We start from the raw sequence: 24997 nt of genomic DNA, 5'->3' as shown, positions 1-24997 counted from the left end.
CTGAAGCACTTCCTGGAGGTGACCCAGATGGTCCTCCCAGCTGCTACTGAAGACAGCTATGTCATCCAGGTAGGCAGCAGAGAAGGCCTCTAAACCGGAAAGGACCCAGTTCACCAGCCGCTGGAAGGTGGCAGGAGCGTTTTTCAGTCCAAAGGGCATCACTCTAGACTGGTAGTGGCCGTCTGGGGTGGAAAAGGCGGACCTCTTTTTAGCTCCATCTGTTAGGGCGATCTGCCAGTACCCCGACGTGAGGCCAAAGGTACTCAGGTATCGGACAGCCCCTAGTCGGTCAATGAGCTCATCCGCCCTAGGGATAGGATGAGCATCAGTCTTGGTCACAGAGTTCAGTCCCCTGTAGTCCACACAGAACCTAAGTTCTGGTGTGGTGCCCGGTGGGGCAGCTTTTGGCACCAGAACCACTGGACTGGACCAAGGGCTGTTGGAGGGCTCTATCACCCCCAACTCCAGCATCTTAGTGACTTCACTCTGGATGCTGGCCTTCACCTTATCTGACAGCCTGTAAGATTTGGACTTGACAGGGGGGCTGTCTCCTGTGTCCACATCATGGGTACACAGGTGGGTAATCCCTGGGATAAGGGAAAACACTGAGGCGAACTGCCCCAGGACCTGGCGACAGTCCCTCTGTTGCTCAGGAGTCAAGGATGGTGAGAGGACCACTCCCTCCACCGATCCATCCTTCTCTTTGGAAGCAAAGAGGTCCGGGAGAGGTTCACTTTCCTCTTCCTCGGCCCCATCAGTCACCATCAGTAAGGTGAGCTCAGACCTCTCATGGAGGGGTTTGAGGCGGATGGCGTGTAGCACCCTGTGGGGCTGCCTGGGGGTCTTAAGGTCCACTAGGTAAGTGGCCTTTCCCTTCTTTTCCAATATCTCATAAGAGCCAGTCCAGTGATCCTGGAGGGTACTAAGCTCCCCAGGCTCCATGACCCACACCTCCTGTCCAGGTTCTAGCTCCACAGGGTGAGAGTTCTGGTCGTACCACTCCTTCATTACCGCCTGGCTGGCCTCTAAGTTGTCAGAAGCTTGTTTCCACAACTTAGCCATTTGGCTACGCAAGGCCAGCATGTAGCTCACTACATCTTGGGGAAGCCTCCTTGGAGTCTTCTCCCACCCATCCTTCACTAAACTGAGAGGTCCCCTAACAGGGTGACCGTACAAGAGCTCGAAGGGGCTGAAACCCACCCCCTTCTGCGGTACATCCCTGTAGGAAAACAGCAAACAGGGCAAGAGGATGTCCCACTTTTTCCTCAGACCCTCAGGCAGACTCCTGATCATGCCCTTTAGGGTCTTGTTAAATCTCTCCACGAGACCATTGGTCTGTGGGTGGTAAGGGGTGGAGAACTTATAAGTAACCCCACACTCCTTCCACATGGCTTGCATGTAGGCAGACATAAAATTGGTACCCCTGTCGGTCACCACCTCTTTGGGGAAACCCACTCTGGTAAAAATCCCCATCTGGGCCCGGGCCACTGCAGGTGCAGTGATGGTTCTCAGAGGAATAGCCTCTGGGTACCGGGTGGCGTGGTCCACCAGAACCAGGATAAACCGGTGTCCAGAAGAAGTCGGTGGATCCATAGGCCCCACAATGTCGATGCCCACCCTCTCAAAGGGGGTGCTAACGACAGGTAGTGGTTCCAGGGGAGCCTTCAGCTTAGCCCCTGTTTTCCCACTGGCTTGGCAGGTCAGACAGGTCTTGCAGAAGGTATCTGAGGAGACCCTCATCTGCGGCCAATAAAAATGTGGGACAAGCCTAGCAAAGGTCTTGTCTTGGCCCGAGTGTCCTGTCAAAGGGATCTCATGGGCCAGTTCCAAAAGAAAGGCCCTGTAGCACTGGGGGACCACTAAGGCCCTTGATGACCCATGCACAGGAGCCTTGGGCTCACTGTAAAGGAGCCCATCCTCCCAGTAAATATGATACTTCGTGGAGGCATTTCCTGCTGCTTGGGCTTCGGCCCGTCTCCTCATGCCCTCAAGGGTAGGACACTCCTTCTGTGCCCGGCAAAACTCCTCCCTGGTGGGCCCTCCTTCCACCTGCCACTCTGCAGGGGTAGGTAAGTCCTCCAAGGGAGCAACGTCCCCCTCCGTGGACTCCGGTGCAACCTCCTCAGGTGCCCCATCCATCTCACGGGGTGACTACCCCGGGGCGGCCTTCCCACGCACTCGGGCTCCTCCCTTCTTAGCAGCTGACTGGGCCATTTTTCCAGGCTCCAGCCCTGGTTGACTCCCTTTCCGGGCAGCCATACACCGTGTGGTAGCACAAATCCACTCCGGTAACCCCAGCATCTCCACATGCGCTTTGAGCTCTACTTCCTTCCAGGCAGTATGCTCTAGGTCATTCCCTAACAGACAGTCCACTGGCATGGCAGGGCTCACACCAACTCTTAAAAGGCCTGAAACCCCTCCCCACTCAAATGGAACCTGTGCTATGGGATAGTGACCCCCCCGGTTGTCAGCCATCACAACTGGATGGACTGCATTGGGAATTATTTGCTCTGGGGACACCAGCTGACTCCTTACCATAGTCATGCTGGCACCTGTGTCCCTCAGGGCCTCCACCCCCCAACCATTGAGGGTGACCCACTGCCTATACTTGGTAGTATTTGAGGGCACATGGACCTTGGGAACCATCTCACTGTCTCCCAGAGACACTAGGACAAGCCCTGCCCCCTCACTCCCATCATCTAGGGACAGCTCCTCCCCAAGCGCTACACTAGCCACCCCGGGGTTTTTACCTCCAGTGGGCTGTGGTGCTCTCTTGCGACACTTGGGATCCCCCTTGTAGTGTCCAAGTTCACCACACTCATAGCACCGGACAATTCTGGGCTGCTGACCTTTGTCAGGATAAGTGGGCTTCTGGTGGCCAGATTGGGGCTGGGACCCAGACCCTTTCCCTTGTGAACTATTTTGGGGGCCTTTGGAGAACTCTTTCTTTTTGTCTCCCCCCGCTTTCCTCTGGTGGGAACCCTGACCACCCCTTTGGGAGTCCCCCCAGAACCCTTGTTGGACACCCTGGTACTGACCCATGTGTCCGCCTCCTCCGCAAGCTTCCTAGGATTAGTCAACTTGCGGTCAACCAGGTGTTGGCGCAGCTCTGGAAAACATTTCTCTAGTAGGTGCTCTCTTAAAAACAAGTCATACAACCCTTCATAGTCATGCACATTGCTGCCCCGCACCCAACTATCTAAAGCTTTACTAGCGTAGTCCAGGAAGTCTACCCAGTTCTGTGTGGGAAGTTTGTGGCTATTCCTAAACCTCTGCCTATACCTCTCAGGGGTAAGACCGAACCTCTTAAGCAATGCGGCTTTCATGACAGAATAGTTAGTCTGGTCTTCCTTCTCTAGGTAAAGGAGGGTGTCCCTAACATCTGGAGGTAGGTACTTATACAAACCACCCCCCCAATAACTCTCTGGGACCCCATGGGCTCTTAAAGACACCTCATAGGCGGCTAACCACTTATCAATATTATCCCCCACCTTAAAACTGGCCATCACAGCTTTAGGCATGAAGACCCTGGACTCACGTGAAGCTTCCATAGGTATGCTGCCACCATTCTTGTTGCTGTTGGCCCCTACTTCTAGGGCCCGGATTTCCAGTTCCTTCAGGCTGAGCTCATGGGCAAGTTCTTTTTCCCGCATAGCCAGTCGCTTGTTCTCGCGATCCTGCTCCATGGCCCACCTTTCTCTTTCCCGCTCTCTCTCCAGCTTGGCAAGCTCCAACTTGAGCTGTCTCTCCTCCCTCCTGTCCTCCAGGTCCTCTGAGGACAGGCTCTTCACTGACACACTACTGCCTGCCCTGGAAGGTACCCCTGTACCTGGTAACAAATTACCATTTCCCGCCAAGTGCAGTAGGTCAAGGTTTCCCGTGGCGTTGTGCTCTGGTCCTTGCCCGTCCCCATCTCCTTTTGGGTGGGCTGTTACCCATGCTCTCAAGGCTTTCTGAAGCTCTGCCTTCTTGGCGCTTCGCTTGAAGGGCACCCCTTTCTCCTCGCAGAATTCCTTGAGTTGTGCCACTGTGTAAACTTCCAGATTGGCCAGCTCGAATTCCATCTTGCTAGGTAGGGCCTCAGACGTTTGTAGAGAAAACCAAATGGGACTTAGGCAAAAGGAATTTTAAAAAGAGCAGCCAGTCAGGGAGAATTTTTTTGAAAAAAATTCAAAAATGCCAATTGGAGAGGGTGGACAAGAATTCAGTAGAGTCAGGTGTAGGGTTGCGGTATACACTGCGTCGCTGCGTGGTGTTTCACAAGCACAAGTCCTATCCCACCGCTCGATCACCAATGTTAGAACCGGGGTCTCTAGTTGGCAGGGGTATGCACCCTAGTCCAAGTAGGAACCACCGCTTCCGACCTGGTAGCTTGGCGCAGAGCAGCAAAGGCGTAACTTCAGAGGCAATGTGTAAAGTATTTGTGCAACACACAACGACGATGACACAGTAAAAACACTCACAAAAGGAACACCACACCAGTTTTGTATAAGAATAAGAATTTTTTTATCTAAAAATTATGCGAGAACCAAAAGCAGGTAAATCCAGCTCCAGGCTAGATCAATAATAAAAAGGATTCCAGTTTCCAAGCAAGATCAATAATCAATAAGAATGAATCCAGTTCCCAGGCCTGGTCAAATCACCAAAAGCTCATGTGTGCCAAGGGCTCCTGCTGGTAATGTCTTTCTCACAGTGTCCTTGGATGGCAAAAGTTCACTTGAGGTAGGTTCTTATGGGCAAAATTCACTGGGGAAAGGTTCTTAGGCCAAAGTTCCCTTGTAGCGTAATAAGTGTGCCTCTCATAGAAATGATGCTCCCAGCGTAGGAAGTGCGGCTGCCCAGGCGCTGCTGGTAATGCTAAATAATGCCCCAGTGTCAATTACCAAGTAATTATGCCCCCGTAGGCCAGTCAGTGAAGGACGGTTCCCAGCCAAGCACAAAGCTCACACTCCAGGTACCCGGCCAACCCGCACCCCGCCCCTTCGCAGCAGCCTGGTTGCACTGAGGCGTTACCTGGGGTGGTGGTTGCGGACGCAGGTGCGAGGCTCCTCTCCCCCTGGGGCTTTGGGCTCAGCAGGCGCTGCACGGGTGGGGGTCACAGCCACACAGCGCTCCTTTAGCACAGCGCTTAACAGTGCCTCCAAGTCCTGGGCAACGACTGAGCCTCCTGCCACACAGCGCTTCGCTTCTCAGCGCTACACAGCGCGCTCCGGTCCCAGTGGCGGTGACCTCAGGGCCAGTTTCAGTGGGCTTGCGCCAGAAGCAGAGGCAATCACAGAGCCCTGGGAGGATCACGGGGCAAGCAGTGCTGAGGGCAGGCGCAGCGTTGCAGGGCAAATCTTGAGAGTGTTGTTGCTGTTCCAAAGGGCAGTCTTTAAAACGCTGTGGTCCAAGGACAGGTAGTTTCCTTTAGCTTAAAAAGGGTGCAGTCCCAAAAAGGCAATCTTTAAAAGGTTGAAGACTCTTTAAAATGCTGTTCAAAGAAAAGTAGTTCCCTTGGGATGTTGTGGAGACACTCTGGTGGTGATGTTGCAGTCTCCCATGCAGGGCAGGATCAGCAGACAGTAGGGCAGCTCAGCAGGTTGTGGGGCAGCAGTTCCTTGGAGCAGTCAGCCTCCTTCCCAGTGGCAGTCCTCTTGCGCAGCAGTCCTCACTCCAGCAGGGATTCTTCCAGTTCCAGCAGTGTAACAAGAATGTGAGGCCAGGACCCTCCCTTATATATCTTTTTAGTCTAGGGGCTAGAAAGTGGTGGAAATCTCTGGAAGGGTCTGGGGGCAGGGGCTTCTGGAAGAGTCCAGGGAGTTCTGGTATGTTCCCTGCCTTCCCTGACCTATCTGTCACAGTGACGAGAGACAGGCCGTTAAGGCTACAGTGGGCAGCCCATCACAGCTCATCCCAGGGAAGAAGGTGTGAATCACCACTTCCACCTCCCAACCCAGCAGGCTATCAGTATGCAGAGGGGAGGGGGGAGTCTGCAGCCTAAACTAAGTGTAGGCAGGAAAAGGTCCCCTTTATAAAAGTGGAATCCCTAGCATAGTAATGCCCAAACCCTATATATCATTGGAAAGGGTTCCCCGCCCCGAGTCCAACAAGACCACACATGATAGACTTATTAGGTCCCTGTCAGAAGTTATTCCATAAGGGGAGGTTCCCAATGTTAGCCTATGGAGGATTAAACCTTACTGCGGTAGCAGTGGCTTGTGGCAAATATGCCAGCCTCACAAGGTTTTAGGGAAGAGCACCTGCACCTCAGCACTGTTTAGCAGTGGTGAGGCGCCCAGAGTCCTAAGTCCAACAAAATATAGGATAAAAATGGGAGGCAAAAAGGGCAAAAATGTAGGGGAGACCACCCTAAGGCTGACAGGTCTAACACGTGTCCCCCCCAGCTGAAAGTGGGGAGAACTACCCAACCTCCAGGGAGTTCTCATCACTAAGGCGGAAAAACCGAGAGAGAGCGTCAGCATTGGCGTGGTCTACTCCGGGTCTGTGTTCCACCCTGAAGTCCATCCCCTGTAGAGAAATGGACCACCTCAACAATTTGGGATTCTCGCCCCTCATTTGCATGAGCCATCTGAGGGGCCGGTGGTCAGTCTGGATCAGGAAGTGGGAGCCAAACAAATATGGCCTCAGCTTCTTCACAGCCCAGACCACCGCGAAGGCTTCTCTCTCTATCGCACTCCACCGCTGTTCTCGGGGGAGCAGCCTCCTGGAGATGAAGGCTACTGGTTGGTCCCTTCCCTCCTCATTGAGTTGCGAAAGTACCGCCCCTATGCCATGCTCTGAGGCGTCCGTTTGGACAATTAACTCTTTGGAGAAGTCAGGGGCCCTGAGCACAGGAGCGGTGCACATGGCCTGCTTTAGAGAGTCAAAGGCTTTTTGGCAAGCCTCTGTCCAGATCACTTTTTCTAGGTTGTTTCTTAGAGGTTAGCTCAGTCAAGGGGGCCACAATAGTGCCATAACCCTTGACAAATCTGCGGTAGTATCCTGTGAGGCCCAGGAATGCCCTGACCTCAGTCTGTGTTTTGGGAGGCTCCCAGGCCAGGATTGTTTCTATCTTGGCCTGTGGGGGCTGCACCTTGCCCCCGCCTACCAAGTGTCCTAGATAGACTACCGACCCCTGCCCTATCTGGCATTTGCTAGCTTTGATAGTCAGGTCTGCCTGCTGCAGAGCCTGAAGCACTTCCTGGAGGTGACCCAGATGGTCCTCCCAGCTGCTACTGAAGACAGCTATGTCATCCAGGTAGGCAGCAGAGAAGGCCTCTAAACCGGAAAGGACTCAGTTCACCAGCCGCTGGAAGGTGGCAGGAGCGTTTTTCAGTCCAAAGGGCATCACTCTAAACTGGTAGTGGCCGTCTGGGGTGGAAAAGGCGGACCTCTTTTTAGCTCCATCTGTTAGGGCGATCTGCCAGTACCCCGACGTGAGGCCAAAGGTACTCAGGTATCGGACAGCCCCTAGTCGGTCAATGAGATCATCCGCCCTAGGGATAGGATGAGCATCAGTCTTGGTCACAGAGTTCAGTCCCCTGTAGTCCACACAGAACCTAAGTTCTGGTGTGGTGCCCGGTGGGGCAGCTTTTGGCACCAGAACCACTGGACTGGACCAAGGGCTGTTGGAGGGCTCTATCACCCCCAACTCCAGCATCTTAGTGACTTCACTCTGGATGCTGGCCTTCACCTTATCTGACAGCCTGTAAGATTTGGACTTGACAGGGGGGCTGTCTCCTGTGTCCACATCATGGGTACACAGGTGGGTAATCCCTGGGATAAGGGAAAACACTGAGGCGAACTGCCCCAGGACCTGGCGACAGTCCCTCTGTAGCTCAGGAGTCAAGGATGGTGAGAGGACCACTCCCTCCACCGATCCATCCTTCTCTTTGGAAGCAAAGAGGTCCGGGAGAGGTTCACTTTCCTCTTCCTCGGCCCCATCAGTCACCATCAGTAAGGTGAGCTCGGACCTCTCATGGTGGGGTTTGAGGCGGATGGCGTGTAGCACCCTGTGGGGCTGCCTGGGGGTCTTAAGGTCCACTAGGTAAGTGGCCTTTCCCTTCTTTTCCAATATCTCATAAGAGCCAGTCCAGTGATCCTGGAGGGCACTAAGCTCCCCAGGCTCCATGACCCACACCTCCTGTCCAGGTTCTAGCTCCACAGGGTGAGAGTTCTGGTCGTACCACTCCTTCATTACCGCCTGGCTGGCCTCTAAGTTGTCAGAAGCTTGTTTCCACAACTTAGCCATTTGGCTATGCAAGGCCAGCATGTAGCTCACTACATCTTGGGGAAGCCTCCTTGGAGTCTTCTCCCACCCATCCTTCACTAAACTGAGAGGTCCCCTAACAGGGTGACCGTACAAGAGCTCGAAGGGGCTGAAACCCACCCCCTTCTGCGGTACATCCCTGTAGGAAAACAGCAAACAGGGCAAGAGGATGTCCCACTTTTTCCTCAGACCCTCAGGCAGACTCCTGATCATGCCCTTTAGGGTCTTGTTAAATCTCTCCACGAGACCATTGGTCTGTGGGTGGTAAGGGGTGGAGAACTTATAAGTAACCCCACACTCCTTCCACATGGCTTGCATGTAGGCAGACATAAAAGTGGTACCCCTGTCGGACACCACCTCTTTGGGGAAACCCACTCTGGTAAAAATCCCCATCAGGGCCCGGGCCACTGCAGGTGCAGTGATGGTTCTCAGAGGAATAGCCTCTGGGTACCGGGTGGCGTGGTCCACCAGAACCAGGATAAACCGGTGTCCAGAAGAAGTCGGTGGATCCATAGGCCCCACAATGTCGATGCCCACCCTCTCAAAGGGGGTGCTAACGACAGGTAGTGGTTCCAGGGGAGCCTTCAGCTTAGCCCCTGTTTTCCCACTGGCTTGGCAGGTCAGACAGGTCTTGCAGAAGGAATCTGAGGAGACCCTCATCTGCGGCCAATAAAAATGTGGGACAAGCCTAGCAAAGGTCTTGTCTTGGCCCGAGTGTCCTGTCAAAGGGATCTCATGGGCCAGTTCCAAAAGAAAGGCCCTGTAGCACTGGGGGACCACTAAGGCCCTTGATGACCCATGCACAGGAGCCTTGGGCTCACTGTAAAGGAGCCCATCCTCCCAGTAAATATGATACTTCGTGGAGGCATTTCCTGCTGCTTGGGCTTCGGCCCGTCTCCTCATGCCCTCAAGGGTAGGACACTCCTTCTGTGCCCGGCAAAACTCCTCCCTGGTGGGCCCTCCTTCCACCTGCCACTCTGCAGGGGTAGGTAAGTCCTCCAAGGGAGCAACGTCCCCCTCCGTGGACTCCGGTGCAACCTCCTCAGGTGCCCCATCCATCTCACGGGGTGACTACCCCGGGGCGGCCTTCCCACGCCCTCGGGCTCCTCCCTTCTTAGCAGCTGACTGGGCCATTTTTCCAGGCTCCAGCCCTGGTTGACTCCCTTTCCGGGCAGCCATACACCGTGTGGTAGCACAAATCCACTCCGGTAACCCCAGCATCTCCACATGCGCTTTGAGCTCTACTTCCTTCCAGGCAGTATGCTCTAGGTCATTCCCTAACAGACAGTCCACTGGCATGGCAGGGGCTCACACCAACTCTTAAAAGGCCTGAAACCCCTCCCCACTCAAATGGAACCTGTGCTATGGGATAGTGACCCCCCCGGTTGTCAGCCATCACAACTGGATGGACTGCATTGGGAATTATTTGCTCTGGGGACACCAGCTGACTCCTTACCATAGTCATGCTGGCACCTGTGTCCCTCAGGGCCTCCACCCCCCAACCATTGAGGGTGACCCACTGCCTATACTTGGTAGTATTTGAGGGCACATGGACATTGGGAACCATCTCACTGTCTCCCAGAGACACTAGGACAAGCCCTGCCCCCTCACTCCCATCATCTAGGGACAGCTCCTCCCCAAGCGCTACACTAGCCACCCCGGGGTTTTTACCTCCAGTGGGCTGTGGTGCTCTCTTGCGACACTTGGGATCCCCCTTGTAGTGTCCAAGTTCACCATACTCATAGCACCGGACAATTCTGGGCTGCTGACCTTTGTCAGGATAAGTGGGCTTCTGGTGGCCAGATTGGGGCTGGGACCCAGACCCTTTCCCTTGTGAACTATTTTGGGGGCCTTTGGAGAACTCTTTCTTTTTGTCTCCCCCCGCTTTCCTCTGGTGGGAACCCTGACCACCCCTTTGGGAGTCCCCCCAGAACCCTTGTTGGACACCCTGGTACTGACCCATGTGTCCGCCTCCTCCGCAAGCTTCCTAGGATTGGTCAACTTGCGGTCAACCAGGTGTTGGCGCAGCTCTGGAAAACATTTCTCTAGAAGGTGCTCTCTTAAAAACAAGTCATACAACCCTTCATAGTCATGCACATTGCTGCCCCGCACCCAACTATCTAAAGCTTTACTAGCGTAGTCCAGGAAGTCTACCCAGTTCTGTGTGGGAAGTTTGTGGCTATTCCTAAACCTCTGCCTATACCTCTCAGGGGTAAGACCGAACCTCTTAAGCAATGCGGCTTTCATGACAGAATAGTTAGTCTGGTCTTCCTTCTCTAGGTAAAGGAGGGTGTCCCTAACATCTGGAGGTAGGTACTTATACAAACCACCCCCCCAATAACTCTCTGGGACCCCATGGGCTCTTAAAGACACCTCATAGGCGGCTAACCACTTATCAATATTATCCCCCACCTTAAAACTGGCCATCACAGCTTTAGGCATGAAGACCCTGGACTCATGTGAAGCTTCCATAGGTATGCTGCCACCATTCTTGTTGCTGTTGGCCCCTACTTCTAGGGCCCGGATTTCCAGTTCCTTCAGGCTGAGCTCATGGGCAAGTTCTTTTTCCCGCATAGCCAGTCGCTTGTTCTCGCGATCCTGCTCCATGGCCCACCTTTCTCTTTCCCGCTCTCTCTCCAGCTTGGCAAGCTCCAACTTGAGCTGTCTCTCCTCCCTCCTGTCCTCCAGGTCCTCTGAGGACAGGCTCTTCACTGACACACTACTGCCTGCCCTGGAAGGTACCCCTGTACCTGGTAACAAATTACCATTTCCCGCCAAGTGCAGTAGGTTAAGGTTTCCCGTGGCGTTGTGCTCTGGTCCTTGCCCGTCTCCATCTCCTTTTGGGTGGGCTGTTACCCATGCTCTCAAGGCTTTCTGAAGCTCTGCCTTCTTGGCGCTTCGCTTGAAGGGCACCCCTTTCTCCTCGCAGAATTCCTTGAGTTGTGCCACTGTGTAAACTTCCAGATTGGCCAGCTCGAATTCCATCTTGCTAGGTAGGGCCTCAGACGTTTGTAGAGAAAACCAAATGGGACTTAGGCAAAAGGAATTTTAAAAAGAGCAGCCAGTCAGGGAGAATTTTTTTGAAAAAAATTCAAAAATGCCAATTGGAGAGGGTGGACAAGAATTCAGTAGAGTCAGGTGTAGGGTTGCGGTGTACACTGCGTCGCTGCGTGGTGTTTCACAAGCACAAGTCCTATCCCACCGCTCGATCACCAATGTTAGAACCGGGGTCTCTAGTTGGCAGGGGTATGCACCCTAGTCCAAGTAGGAACCACCGCTTCCGACCTGGTAGCTTGGCGCAGAGCAGCAAAGGCGTAACTTCAGAGGCAATGTGTAAAGTATTTGTGCAACACACAACGACGATGACACAGTAAAAACACTCACAAAAGGAACACCACACCAGTTTTGTATAAGAATAAGAATTTCTTTATCTAAAAATTATGCGAGAACCAAAAGCAGGTAAATCCAGCTCCAGGCTAGATCAATAATAAAAAGGATTCCAGTTTCCAAGCAAGATCAATAATCAATAAGAATGAATCCAGTTCCCAGGCCTGGTCAAATCACCAAAAGCTCATGTGTGCCAAGGGCTCCTGCTGGTAATGTCTTTCTCACAGTGTCCTTGGATGGCAAAAGTTCACTTGAGGTAGGTTCTTATGGGCAAAATTCACTGGGGAAAGGTTCTTAGGCCAAAGTTCCCTTGTAGCGTAATAAGTGTGCCTCTCATAGAAATGATGCTCCCAGCGTAGGAAGTGCGGCTGCCCAGGCGCTGCTGGTAATGCTAAATAATGCCCCAGTGTCAATTACCAAGTAATTATGCCCCCGTAGGCCAGTCAGTGAAGGACGGTTCCCAGCCAAGCACAAAGCTCACACTCCAGGTACCCGGCCAACCCGCACCCCGCCCCTTCGCAGCAGCCTGGTTGCACTGAGGCGTTACCTGGGGTGGTGGTTGCGGACGCAGGTGCGAGGCTCCTCTCCCCCTGGGGCTTTGGGCTCAGCAGGCGCTGCACGGGTGGGGGTCACAGCCACACAGCGCTCCTTTAGCACAGCGCTTAACAGTGCCTCCAAGTCCTGGGCAACGACGGAGCCTCCTGCCACACAGCGCTTCGCTTCTCAGCGCTACACAGCGCGCTCCGGTCCCAGTGGCGGTGACCTCAGGGCCAGTTTCAGTGGGCTTGCGCCAGAAGCAGAGGCAATCACAGAGCCCTGGGAGGATCACGGGGCAAGCAGTGCTGAGGGCAGGCACAGCGTTGCAGGGCAAATCTTGAGAGTGTTGTTGCTGTTCCAAAGGGCAGTCTTTAAAACGCTGTGGTCCAAGGACAGGTAGTTTCCTTTAGCTTAAAAAGGGTGCAGTCCCAAAAAGGCAATCTTTAAAAGGTTGAAGACTCTTTAAAATGCTGTTCAAAGAAAAGTAGTTCCCTTGGGATGTTGTGGAGACACTCTGGTGGTGATGTTGCAGTCTCCCATGCAGGGCAGGATCAGCAGACAGTGAGCAGCTCAGCAGGTTGTGGGGCAGCAGTTCCTTGGAGCAGTCAGCCTCCTTCCCAGTGGCAGTCCTCTTGCGCAGCAGTCCTCACTCCAGCAGGGATTCTTCCAGTTCCAGCAGTGTAACAAGAATGTGAGGCCAGGACCCTCCCTTATATATCTTTTTAGTCTAGGGGCTAGAAAGTGGTGGAAATCTCTGGAAGGGTCTGGGGGCAGGGGCTTCTGGAAGAGTCCAGGGAGTTCTGGTATGTTCCCTGCCTTCCCTGACCTATCTGTCACAGTGACGAGAGACAGGCCGTTAAGGCTACAGTGGGCAGCCCATCACAGCTCATCCCAGGGAAGAAGGTGTGAATCACCACTTCCACCTCCCAACCCAGCAGGCTATCAGTATGCAGAGGGGAGGGGGGAGTCTGCAGCCTAAACTAAGTGTAGGCAGGAAAAGGTCCCCTTTATAAAAGTGGGATCCCTAGCATAGTAATGCCCAAACCCTATATATCATTGGAAAGGGTTCCCCGCCCCGAGTCCAACAAGACCACACATGATAGACTTATTAGGTTCCTGTCAGAAGTTATTCCATAAGGGGAGGTTCCCAATGTTAGCCTATGGAGGATTAAACCTTACTGCGGTAGCAGTGGCTTGTGGCAAATATGCCAGCCTCACAAGGTTTTAGGGAAGAGCACCTGCACCTCAGCACTGTTTAGCAGTGGTGAGGCGCCCAGAGTCCTAAGTCCAACAAAATATAGGATAAAAATGGGAGGCAAAAAGGGCAAAAATGTAGGGGAGACCACCCTAAGGCTGACAGGTCTAACAGGCTCCCTGTTTCTAACTGGAGTTGTAGGGATGGGATTTCCTGAGCAGCTGGTGCCGGCGGAAACCTCTTTCCATAGTCTGCCAGCATAAACTGCAGATCTATCATCATGAACCATGGCATTCCAACCATTCCTTCCTGGCACTCATGGCGATAGTGCTGTTGCTGTGGTACTCCCCATATCACTCCTCATAGTCCTTCTCCTCATACTTCACATGTAATTGTGAGGGACTACTAGCGTATCCCAAAAGGTTCTTTTCCTATGAATCCTGCTCTTGAAGCAGTTGCTGATGATTTCTAATCTTGGAATTTTCCTCGACGAGCCCGTTGAGGAGATTGTCATCGTCGACACCAGGTATAGAGAGCTATCCGTCGTCGACGACATAGTCACCGTTGATGGTGACCTCGTCCTCGACATCGTCGTCGTCGCTGGTGTCACCGTCATCGACCACCGTCGTCGACGACCATCGTAGACGACCACCATCGTAGACGACCACCATCGTAGACGACACCATCGTAGACGACCACCATCGTCAACCCACCGTCGTCGACCACCATCGTCGACGGTCATCGTAGATGACCACTGTCGTCGACGACCCCCGTAGACGACCACCGTCGTCGACGACCACCGTCGACGACCACCGTCCGTCAACGACCACCGTCGACGACCACCGTCCGTCGACGACCACCGTCGTCGACGACCGTCGTAGACGACCACCATCGTAGACGACCACCATCGTAGACGACCACCATCGTAGACGACACCATCGTAGACGACCACCATCGTCAACCCACCGTCGTCGACCACCATCGTCGATGGTCATCGTAGATGACCACTGTCGTCGACGACCCCCGTAGACGACCACCGTCGTCGACGACCACCGTCGACGACCACCGTCCGTCAACGACCACCGTCGACGACCACCGTCCGTCGACGACCACCGTCGTCGACGACCGTCGTAGATGACCATCATCGTAGACGACCACCATCGTAGACGACCACCATCGTGGACGACCACCGTCGTAGACGACCACCGCCGTTGACGGTCATCGTAGACAGCCATCGTAGACGACCACTGTCGTCGACGACCACCGTAGACGACCACCGTCGAAGACGACCACCGTCGTAGACGATGCTGTCGTAGACGATGCCGCAGTCGACGGAGAGGCTGCCTTAGTCTTTACCTCAGAGGTATAAAAGACTGCTTCCTGAAGGGTTCTTTGACCAGAGGAAGTGATTTTGACGGCTCAGAAGTCGTCTTTTTAACATGATCTTTCCCCAAAAGCATGTCCTTTCTTCTCCTTTTCCACAGAGTGAGGAGATTTTGAAGGACTGCGCCCAGAAGACCCATGAGTGGTCTTTTTGAGGGCCTTCTCAGGACGTCCCCCTGAGGAATAAGTTTGAGGAGATTTTTATCTCTTATGAGATCTCCTAGATGTTGAAGACGCCGCCTCATCACTGTCACTGGGGAAAACCTCCTTTCTGGCCTTAGCGTTTGACACCCTATTAAAAGGCGCCCTCCACGACCTCTCAGAACTTACTTGAGAAAATGCGATATACCTTGCGGTCTGTGGCCTGCGGGTTTAGACAGTAAATTTAGTCAGTGTGAGTTCATCAGTGTAGTGCAACCTCTTGGAGCAAGTTGTACAGGTTCTAAATGATCCTTTCTTCTCCTTTCCAGACATTCCTTAAAGAATGTATTTGAAGATGATCCATAGTAGAATGGAATCCAGAAGAATTCCTAAGAACAAAGTTCTTTAAAGAAGTTAAAAAACACAGAGTTTGAGCAGAGCTCAAAGGAGACTCCCTAGCACAACGTGCGGTAGAAAACTCTGAGGGGCAGAAGGTTCTCTCAGGAGTGTTCTAGAGGGTGAGGAGCTCTGATTGGTTCAGGGAAAAGTTCGGGCCTTTTTTACATAACAAAGGCTATGGGTTGCAAAAGGGAAATGGGCCTAGGCCTCTTTTCAGTTTGCTATACTAATAAGCACTGCTTTTTTATATACCGGAGACTCCCGTCTCGACGACGGGGAATGATTCAGGCATGTGAATCTATGAAAGTTCCAATACTGGAGTAATTGCTTTAATTAAAGTATTCTGTATTTACCAATATCGAATCCTGATAGCAAAAATGCACTCACTTGAGTGCCACCCACATAGCTTTTAAGGATTCGGTATTTTAACGATTCCTTAAAATAAGCAATCGGTAAATTACCAAATCCTTAAAACCCGCCTCCTACATTAGAGAAGGCTAAATACCGGGATAATTACCAATTTTCGGCCGTTACCGACCGGTATTTAGCTACCTACATATGCCCCTAAAAATGTAACAGCAAGAGAGCGGTGGGTGGTACTCTTCTGTGTGGAGCCAAAACCCATTATCATTCACAGAATTGGTAACAGTAGGTATGCAGACAGCTGTGCTTGAGATGAAAATCAACAATCAGTGCATCTGCATGAGAAAATGATTTCATGGAAAAATAAGTGAGAGGAAAGCGGGGGTGTCGGTTTCCAAGGAGACAGGGAACAGTCAGTGATGGTCTGAGAAGGAAGGAGAGGTGATTCAGGGGACAGAGTGAGAAGGAACAGATTAACAAAGTTTTGTGCCCAGGTTTACTGATGCTTTGTGCCCGGTTTGCATCATAAAAGTGACATAAACACAGTGCAAGGTGATGGGGTGGGATTTACTATCCAACACTAACCAGGATTTGCGGTGGAAAGTTCACAAAAGTAATTAAAATTTGGACTATGCTCTAATTTGTGCTAGTTTGTGTCAAGGCGGTGTTCCATGGGTGGTACATGGGCATTCTCAAGCCACCACCTATGGGTTTGATGAAAGTCCCTAACGACTAACATTCATAGACAGGGATTTGTGCCAAAACCTTATGGCTCCTCAAGGGCAGGTGTAATGGGAGAAATGTTTTAATTTCTTCTTATTCTTCCAACTTTGCATGTGTACTGCATTTTACAGCACACATACAAAATGGGAAAAGTAGTAAAGAATAGTTTTTGTACTGTAAGGATCCTCTTCTGGTAAAAATAAAAAACAAAAAACCTATGCTTTAGAGAAGGCACACACATTTACACTATGGTCCAAGGGTGTGTGTGTTGGTGCATGGCAGCCAAAAGTGCGCCAGTGCTGGGGAAGAGGAAGAATGTGAACTTTTTCTCTCTCAATGTGAAGCAAGCCAGCACAGCAACTTTGGTTGCTGTGCTGCATAGCAGCAAACATTAGTAAATATTGGGCATATGTGTCAAGCAAAGTGCAGGGGTTAGTCTGTAAACAGGTAGAGAAAGCAGAAGGAAGTCTGTAAATCTGTATGCATCTATGCTTCCAAGGAGAAGTCACAATTTAGTCTGCGGGTGAAGAAAGGAGATAACAGTATTTCAGAGGGATTCAAATAGAAGAAAAAATTCAGGCGGACCAAGGACTGGACATGAGAGCCTGGGATTCGGAAGAGGGCAGAGGGCAGCTTGGGAGTACAGGAGAGGGCACAAGGCAGGCTGGGGTCCAGCAGAGGACAAAGGGCAGGCTGGGGAGGCAGAGATGAGCCTGAGGTTCCAGGTGAAGGTAGCATTCAGGATAGGGATCAAGTGAGGGCAGAGGTCAGACTAAGTAACCAAAAATGCCTCAGAGCTCAGCTGGTTGTAGGTAGTTGTGCAAGGATCATGATTTTCACTGTACTTTAGTTCCTGTTGATCTACTCACCTCCTGGTGCAGTTACAGTGGTAAAGTGTTTTCGGGTCCATGTTGTAGAGCTGAAATTTCTCTTCATACGGAGCAATCTTATATTCACATTGATCAAGACGGCGATAACATCCACAACTCTTGGAGATATCTATAGATAACAAGTGAAAGAGGTCATTAACACCAATGTGGCATGTCATACAGAGACATAAGTCAGCAGAGGATCAGAGAGGAAAATGGCAGTAACAACATGTGGGAGACTGAGAAAAACCATATTGCACAAACACCCAAGAGGTAGAGGCTGACAAAGAGAGAAAAATGGCATTAGCAACAAACACTGCCAAAACCAATAAAACCGGCCTTGGCAAACTAATGTGTTATTTTTTACTTTTTTTTTTAGTGCAAGCATATGCGATAAAAGCAAAGAAAAGTGCTGCCAATTAAACATAGTAGCAGTGTGCTTGCTATGCATGTTTTTACATTTAAACATATAATTAACCATCACATACAATTTCATGAGAATAGGTAGGGTGCTTCCTACCAGACATGTGCACTTAGAACAGGCATGAAAACCCTTTTTAGTTTTCATGCCCATCACATGAAAACAAGATGTATATTGTTGCAAAGAAAATGCACTATTGACATTGAATTACTATAACCTATAGACATTGTTCATACAGACAAGAATAACTCAAATAGGTAAAAAGGATAAAGAATGGATTAAAATATAAATGACAAAACAAGTATTGACACCCACGCCCCCCACTCCCTCACCCCCCTCAGCCCTATCATTGAAATGCACTTCTTTACTAGGAAGACGAAGAACATGTGATCAGGTACTACTATTTCATCATTCACAGTGCAAGAGAGCTAACAATTATAGTGGGCTGAAGCATTGCCCTATTCTGCAACTAAGGAAAAGGGCTGACCCACAAATACCCTGTGCATGACAGCATTTATGTACTTTTCATTTATGATTTTTTTCTTATTATATAGGACTGGTGCAACAGCTAAATCTATCTTAAGACCAAACATACTCATCTATGCTGAGAAATATCTTATTAAATAGAGATACAACGTAAGACAGACAAAGGATGAATGGAGTCCTGGAAAGAGTAGATTGTAGAGACAACCAAGACAGGAGAGGCATAGAGAGAGAGGAAGGGTAGAAAGGGGCATGATTGTGGACAGTTGGCATAGTGACAACATGTTTTGTAGAGATATCAGGAAGGAGATATCATTAGCAAGAGACCAGAGAAAGAGACAGGATGCAGCAGAAAAGGATGAAGCCAGACAGACACTGGGGCACGTGGGACAGAGACATCAAAACAAAAGAATTGAGAAAGACTGTGAGAATTAAAGAAAACATGGAATAGAAGTAAAGAGGTTATGCAGAAATATGCAAAGGCATGCACACCTTTTCACAGACATATGAGAAGGGATACAGGCCAGTCAACGGGAGAAGACAGACAAATCATTACACAAAATTAGGAAAAGGCACACAGACTACTACACAGAACCATGGGAAACGACACAGACCATTACACAGAACTATGAGAAAGTACACAGATCATTACACAGAAATATGAGAAGGCTTGTGGCAAACAGACACTGCAGAGAAATATGAGACGGGATACAGACCAATACACAGAATTATGAGCATGGATACAGACCACTGCACACAGAGGAAGGAGACAAGGGAGACTTTAACATGGAAGAGGAGGCGGAAGAGAGACTGTTACAAAGGGACAAAAGATGGCTAGAAGACCAGTTCATAGAAAGAGAGGGAGGAGGCTGCAGAAACTGGTGACTGTAGAGAAGCGTACATGTAACAATTCAAGGCTAGGCAGGAAGGAAATATGAGAAACCATAAAAGAACTGGGAACAATGTGATTAAAATGAAGTCATGATGATAGGTAGACTCGTGCATAATGGCATACCGTACAAGAGCGCTCGGAGTGTGGATACATCAGAGAAAGCAGAGAAAGTGGGAAATAAAACATGAGATGGGAGGGAGACCACGATACAGTCCTGATAGAAGGGAGAGAAGTGCAGAAAGAGAAGAAAGACCCTGTTAAAGGAGGTTATGAGGTGGAAGGAGCCCTTGTTTAACAACCTGCAGATATATCCTCCAAAACTCTATGCATGTCTTTATGGTTTACTAGACACTCCAATTCCAGCACAGGTGCTCAAGCCCCAGGACCATCCCATACTACCTGAAACAAGATACTTTACTCAACATGAGCCACAATCAGCTAAGGCTTTGTCTCTTGAGCTAGGATCTTATCACACAAGCCACCACTCAGTCTGACCTCCCATCACTTGAGCCATGCATCTATTGCCCATAGCATGCCTCCACAACTCAATAATAATAATGCCACCATACACATGCCCCTTGTCAACAATCAAGGCATTATCACTAAAACTGAGGTGCAGGCACCCAAACTAAGCTCTTCACTTAATCTGAGTTACTCTAATTTAAATCATGCATCCACTGCTGTAACCGCGCTCCCGGCACTCACCAAGAATGATATCATGCCACACATGCCCCTCACAATAACCATGGCGTTTTGACTAAAACAGAGGCACCGTCATTCAAGCTAAACTCGGCAATATGAGCTCCTGTAAAACACACATGGTGATGGACGGAATGTTGCACATTGGCAAAACATTCACCCCCAGACACAGATCTGGGTTTAATCCATCGTTATTTTGCTCACCACGCCACCCCAGTTCAGACATGGCCATATGCAAATCAGTCTTGACCCTGTGCCTCATGGGAACAGTCCAGCCCGAACTGCCAAGCCGGGTCTTCCCTGGACCAGAATCAAGCATCCTGGGACTGGTTTCTGGCTATCAGCCGTCATCAGCCAGGATACCTTGACTTCAGTGGCGTAGTGAGCACGGGACCCACGTCTGGGCATACCCTTCCCACATAGGACGAACAGCAAACCACACAAGGTGATGGTCGGAATGTTGCACATTGGCCATGTCTGAACTGGGGTGGCGTGGTGAGCAAAATAACGATGGATTAAACCCAGATTTGTGACTGGGGGTGAATGTTTTGCCAATGTGCAACATTCCGTCCATCATCTTGTGTGTTTTGCAATCTGAGCTCCTGTCACATAAGCCATGAACCTTTGAACAAGAGTTACATACTTTTACACATGCCTAAAACCAACAACCAAGATATTGTCACTTAACCTAAGATGCTATACCTCAAACCAAACTAACTCTATCACTCAAACCATGCACTCAGCACTCAACACATTCCTCCACTACTCAACAAGATTATTGTCACTATAAGCATGCTCCATTACAATGACCATAAGGCATTATCATTTAAGCTGAGGCACCATCACTCAAACTTAATCCCATCACTAAATCTGAGCTCACGTCACTTATGCCATACATTCACTGCTCCAACGATGCCTCCTCAATCAACTAGGCATAGGCAAAGTTGTAATTATGCCAGCATAAATTGGGTAATTTCGATTTAAACTTGGTATGTTAAAGTACAGGCCATTTGTGGTAAAATTTGACTGTGAATGCACAAGAACAGAATGTGAATGGCTGTTGTTTGCTGGGCGTTTGTTTATTTGCATTTTTTTAGTGCATAATTTATTATCTTGTTAAAAACTGAAGCAAGGCTGCGTTTCAAAGTAAAATATAGAGCCCGATGACAACTGAACAGTACCACTGTATAAATGGTTCATAAAACCAGTCACGGCATTATCACTTCATATAAACTAATCACCATTTAGTAATCTGAACTCCATCACTCAATTCATGCATGTAGTACTCAAATACCACCCCCCAACTCTCAACAAGAGCGATTTCGCACTGTACATGCCCCACAACATCAACCAAAGCATCATCACTCAAATTAAACCTCATAGCTAAACCTGTTAATACATGGCTCAAACCATGCCTTCATAACTCAACAAGAATCATGTAGCTCCAATCAATACCTGGTAACAATAACCAAGGCATTATAACTTAAACTCAGATGCCATCACTAATGCTAAACCCCATGTCCTAGTCTGCGACCCTATGACTCAAGGCAGGCATCCACCGGTAAAACCATGCTCATAACCACACCACTCTACAAATCCTCCACAACATCAACCACTTAAACTGAGGTGTCATCACCAAAACTAAATCTCATTGCTCAATCTGAATCCCATCATTCAAATCCACCTCTAAAACCATGCCTCCATCACTCGAGGAGTCAAATCACTGTACATGTGGCCCATAACAATAACCAATTCATTATCACCTCAAACAAAGGTGCTGTCATTAACACTAAGGACCGTGTCACAATATGAGCTCTCAGCACTCAACATGGGTAGTCATCCCTCAAACCATGCGTGAATATGAGTCATAGCACTTTGCCCATGCCTATTGGGACAACCAAGAGAAATTTACTTAAAATGAAGATCCATCACTCAAAGCAAATTTAATCACCAGATGTAAGCTGCCATCACTCAACCCATGCATCCACCACTCAAACCATTACAAAGCAAATGCCTCATTGCAAAAGTAAAGTCTAATCACTGCACCCATGCCACTGATGCTCAAATTGAGACCACATCATATCATTCAGTCTTCCAGGATTAGCACACACACCCTTGCAATTTATCCCAGTCACTTAACACGTCCCTAGGTATATCCCATACGTTATAATACTCACAGTGATTGTTTGCCTTATGATGGGTAGTGGAAGGGTGATGCGCATGGATGTGATGAGATGTGATCCTTGTATGGTCTTGTACAGGTTTGTTCCTTTCATTCCAGAAAATGTTTCCTTGGCTATAATCTAGTTCCACCTCAGGAGTGTCAGTACCAACTGTTCTCTCCATTGAATGGCCATACAGTCCTGCTGCCATGGTTGACAAATCAAAGTTGTGCACTCTTGTAATGTCGGTTCCAGGGTTGTCGATGGGGGTTGATTTTGTTGAAGAGTCCACATGTCTCTGCACAGGGTAGGTTGCTAATTGCCCATGAGATGCATTATTTCCTAATTTGTTTTCTAAATAAAATGTTGTTAAAGTGTCTTTAGTTACAGGGGAGGTCTCCTGTATGTCTTTAACAGTTCCGGTCATGGGCACTTCTTCGCTTGGTTGATGACTACTTGCATGGGTAATTATGGATGGAGTCACTGGGTAAGTATGGAGAAAGTTCTGTTGAAATTGTCCTTGCTTGGTCCTTAAAGTACTCGTGTCCTCTTTTTCAGTTTGTTGAGGTATAAATATTTGATCATCTAAGTTGGGCCTTGATAGGCCAAGCTGTTCAGCAGTGGGATGAGCCCTCGTGAAATGGACTGTGGTGTGTGGCTCAGTGCTTGGATGGAGCACGCTGCTCTGGTCAGCATGTATGTTACTTGCAGTTAGTTGTTCAGTGTGTGGACAACCTGTGTGTGCCTGATCAATGTTCTGTTGTCCTTCTCTGGGCTTAGCCACATTGGTATGGTCAGTGACAGTCTGGTCAGGGCTTAGCAGATCTTTGGAGGAAGTAGTCATCCTTGTCTGGACAGTACTGAGGTGAGCTGTGCTGTCAACTAACTCATGCATATTACTCAGGAGGTTCTCACCATAGAAGAGATCAAGTCTTGCATGTTTTTGTTCCTCTACGTTGTTTGTAAAAGACTCCGATGGTAGCACCTTCACCCCCTCGGTTTGTGTAATTTTTGTCAGATGGGCCAATGAAGAATCCGGCTTTGCATGCAGCGGGACCTCCATCACCTTAGGAAGTGGGGTCTCCAAAATTGTCATGTGTAAGCCTTTCATCATCTCCGGGAGTGGGTTCTGAGTTCCCTCAGACTGCAAGACATCTGTTAGCATGTGCCTTGTGTCCACCATCACGTTATGCTCTGTCTCCTTCATGACATCAGGTGGAGGACTATCTACCACCTTGTGCATTCTGTCCTCCATCACTGCATGGAGTGGACTATCGATCACCCTGTGCACTGTGTCCTTCACTATTTCCGGTAGTGTACTATCTACCATCTTGTGCACTGTGTCCTCCATCACCACGGGCAATGGACCATCTACCACCTGGTTCATTGTGTCCTTCACATTCTCAGACAGTGAACTATCTCCGATATTGTGCTCGGCGTCCTCCATCCCCTCCGGCAGCAAATTATTTAACACCTTGTGTACTGTGTCCTCGATCACCTCAGGCCATACAGCAGCCCCACCGCTAGTAACCGTCACATCTTTAATTTTAAGAGGATTACTATCAGTCCTGGAGAAGCTTGGCTCTAGTTTGGGCAGGTGGGTCGTCAAATGTACCTCAGGAGCTCTTGGTCTAGTTGTTTGCACTGGCCGCCTATGGTGCTTTTGTAGCCTTGATTTCTTCCTCTGATTTCTGTCTGGGCGGAGAGGCCCATTTTTTGAGTGACGGTGTGGTAAGATATTCTGATCTGTGGGACCAACCGGTGAGATGGTGTTGCCATTTGCAGCAATATTGGGTTTGAATTGTTCATCCAATGGGTCTGAAAAGGGGTGAGTGTAGTTGTAGAGCCCCTGCTTCTGGAGCACAGCAAAGGGAGTGGGACCATATTCTTTACACCTAGAGAAAAGTAGAGAAGTAGAATTAGCGAGCAGCCAAAATAATACTTTATTACACATTTGTTGTTGATGAAATTACACGAATCGAGAACCTATACGTCAATTTGCTAAAGGAACCCTTCAGGAGAAATCTAACAATGCAAGGATCCCACAGCACCAACAAGACACTACATGGACACAGTGTTTGAGTTATTGGAGCCTTGTAGTAGTGACAGAATAGTGGTGAATGAAGCAGGCCCTCCTGGAGACCACAGTAGTGGCAGGTCAATGTGGGGAGGAAGCCCCCACTGCTGGGGCCGTGGGACATTGCCAAAGGAAGCAGGCCCTACTGGAGGTGATTGGCTCTGGTCGAACAGTTGCAAAAGGACGTTCACAGTGCTGGGGTCCTGCAGTACTTATGGGATATTGCCGGAAGAGAAATGGCAGTGTTGTAAGTCTGGTAGCATGGAAAATGGTACTGTTTAGAGTACATTATTACTTCTGGGGTTCTACACCATTGATGGGACATTGGTAGGGAAAACATCAACTGTTGGAGTCTTGAAACACTGAAAGAGCAGTGCAGAAGAAAACAGGCCCTGCTGTGTCCCGTAGCAGTAGAAGGACACTACTGAGAATACGTTCACACTGCTCAAGTCCTACGGCGCTGAGTGCACTGACGAAGAAAGCTCTCAGTAGTGGAGCGCTGTGGCACATAAGGACACTTCTGGGAGGGAGCTCAGGCCGCTCGAGTCCTACCGCACTGGGAAGTCACTACAAGGAAGAAACTCACACAGCTGAAGTTTTATGGAAAAGGCTGGGCACTGCTGGGGCCCAACAGCATTGGCAGGTCACTGCACAGAAAAAGCTCACACTGCTGCAAGTGTACGACATTGGATGGCCACTGCTGGGAAGAAGCTGAAAGAGTTCAAGGTTTATTGACAGGGCACGTCTGGAAAAACTAATTTATATAAACAGTAGATAGGACTCCGGCTCATGCTGTATTTAATCAAATGAGTACTTGATACCCTAAAGTGTGTGTGCCAAACACCCATGCAGCAAACCAAAAACCTTCACTACATAGATTGTTGTCCACAGTCGCAGAGGTGGTCAACCCTGATGTTAAAAGTCTTATCAGTCTGTCCCTCCAGGAAACTACAGTTCCTTATAGCTTGGAAACAGGCCGAACTCATGCCACTTCCAAAAAAAACCCTTGTTAGAT

General features: G+C 49.7%; 1 protein-coding gene across 1 annotated transcript in view; it reads right to left on the bottom strand.

Moving 5' to 3' along the window:
* Positions 1 to 24997, bottom strand: part of LOC144792312 (uncharacterized) — a 76712-nt gene that overhangs the window by 37118 nt on the left and 14597 nt on the right. Inside the window, exons 4-5 of the mRNA XM_078667263.1 lie at positions 21921 to 23800; positions 17249 to 17378 (exon numbers count right to left, since the gene is read on the bottom strand). Coding sequence (XP_078523389.1) covers positions 17249 to 17378; positions 21921 to 23800 — 2010 coding nt within the window. The remainder of the gene's footprint in view (positions 1 to 17248; positions 17379 to 21920; positions 23801 to 24997) is intronic.

This window comes from Lissotriton helveticus, chromosome 11 (assembly GCF_964261635.1).
Source record: "Lissotriton helveticus chromosome 11, aLisHel1.1, whole genome shotgun sequence".
Lineage (NCBI taxonomy): Eukaryota > Metazoa > Chordata > Amphibia > Caudata > Salamandridae > Lissotriton > Lissotriton helveticus.
The sequence above is the reverse complement of the archived record's forward strand: the minus strand, read 5'-3'. Positions and strand labels throughout refer to the sequence as shown.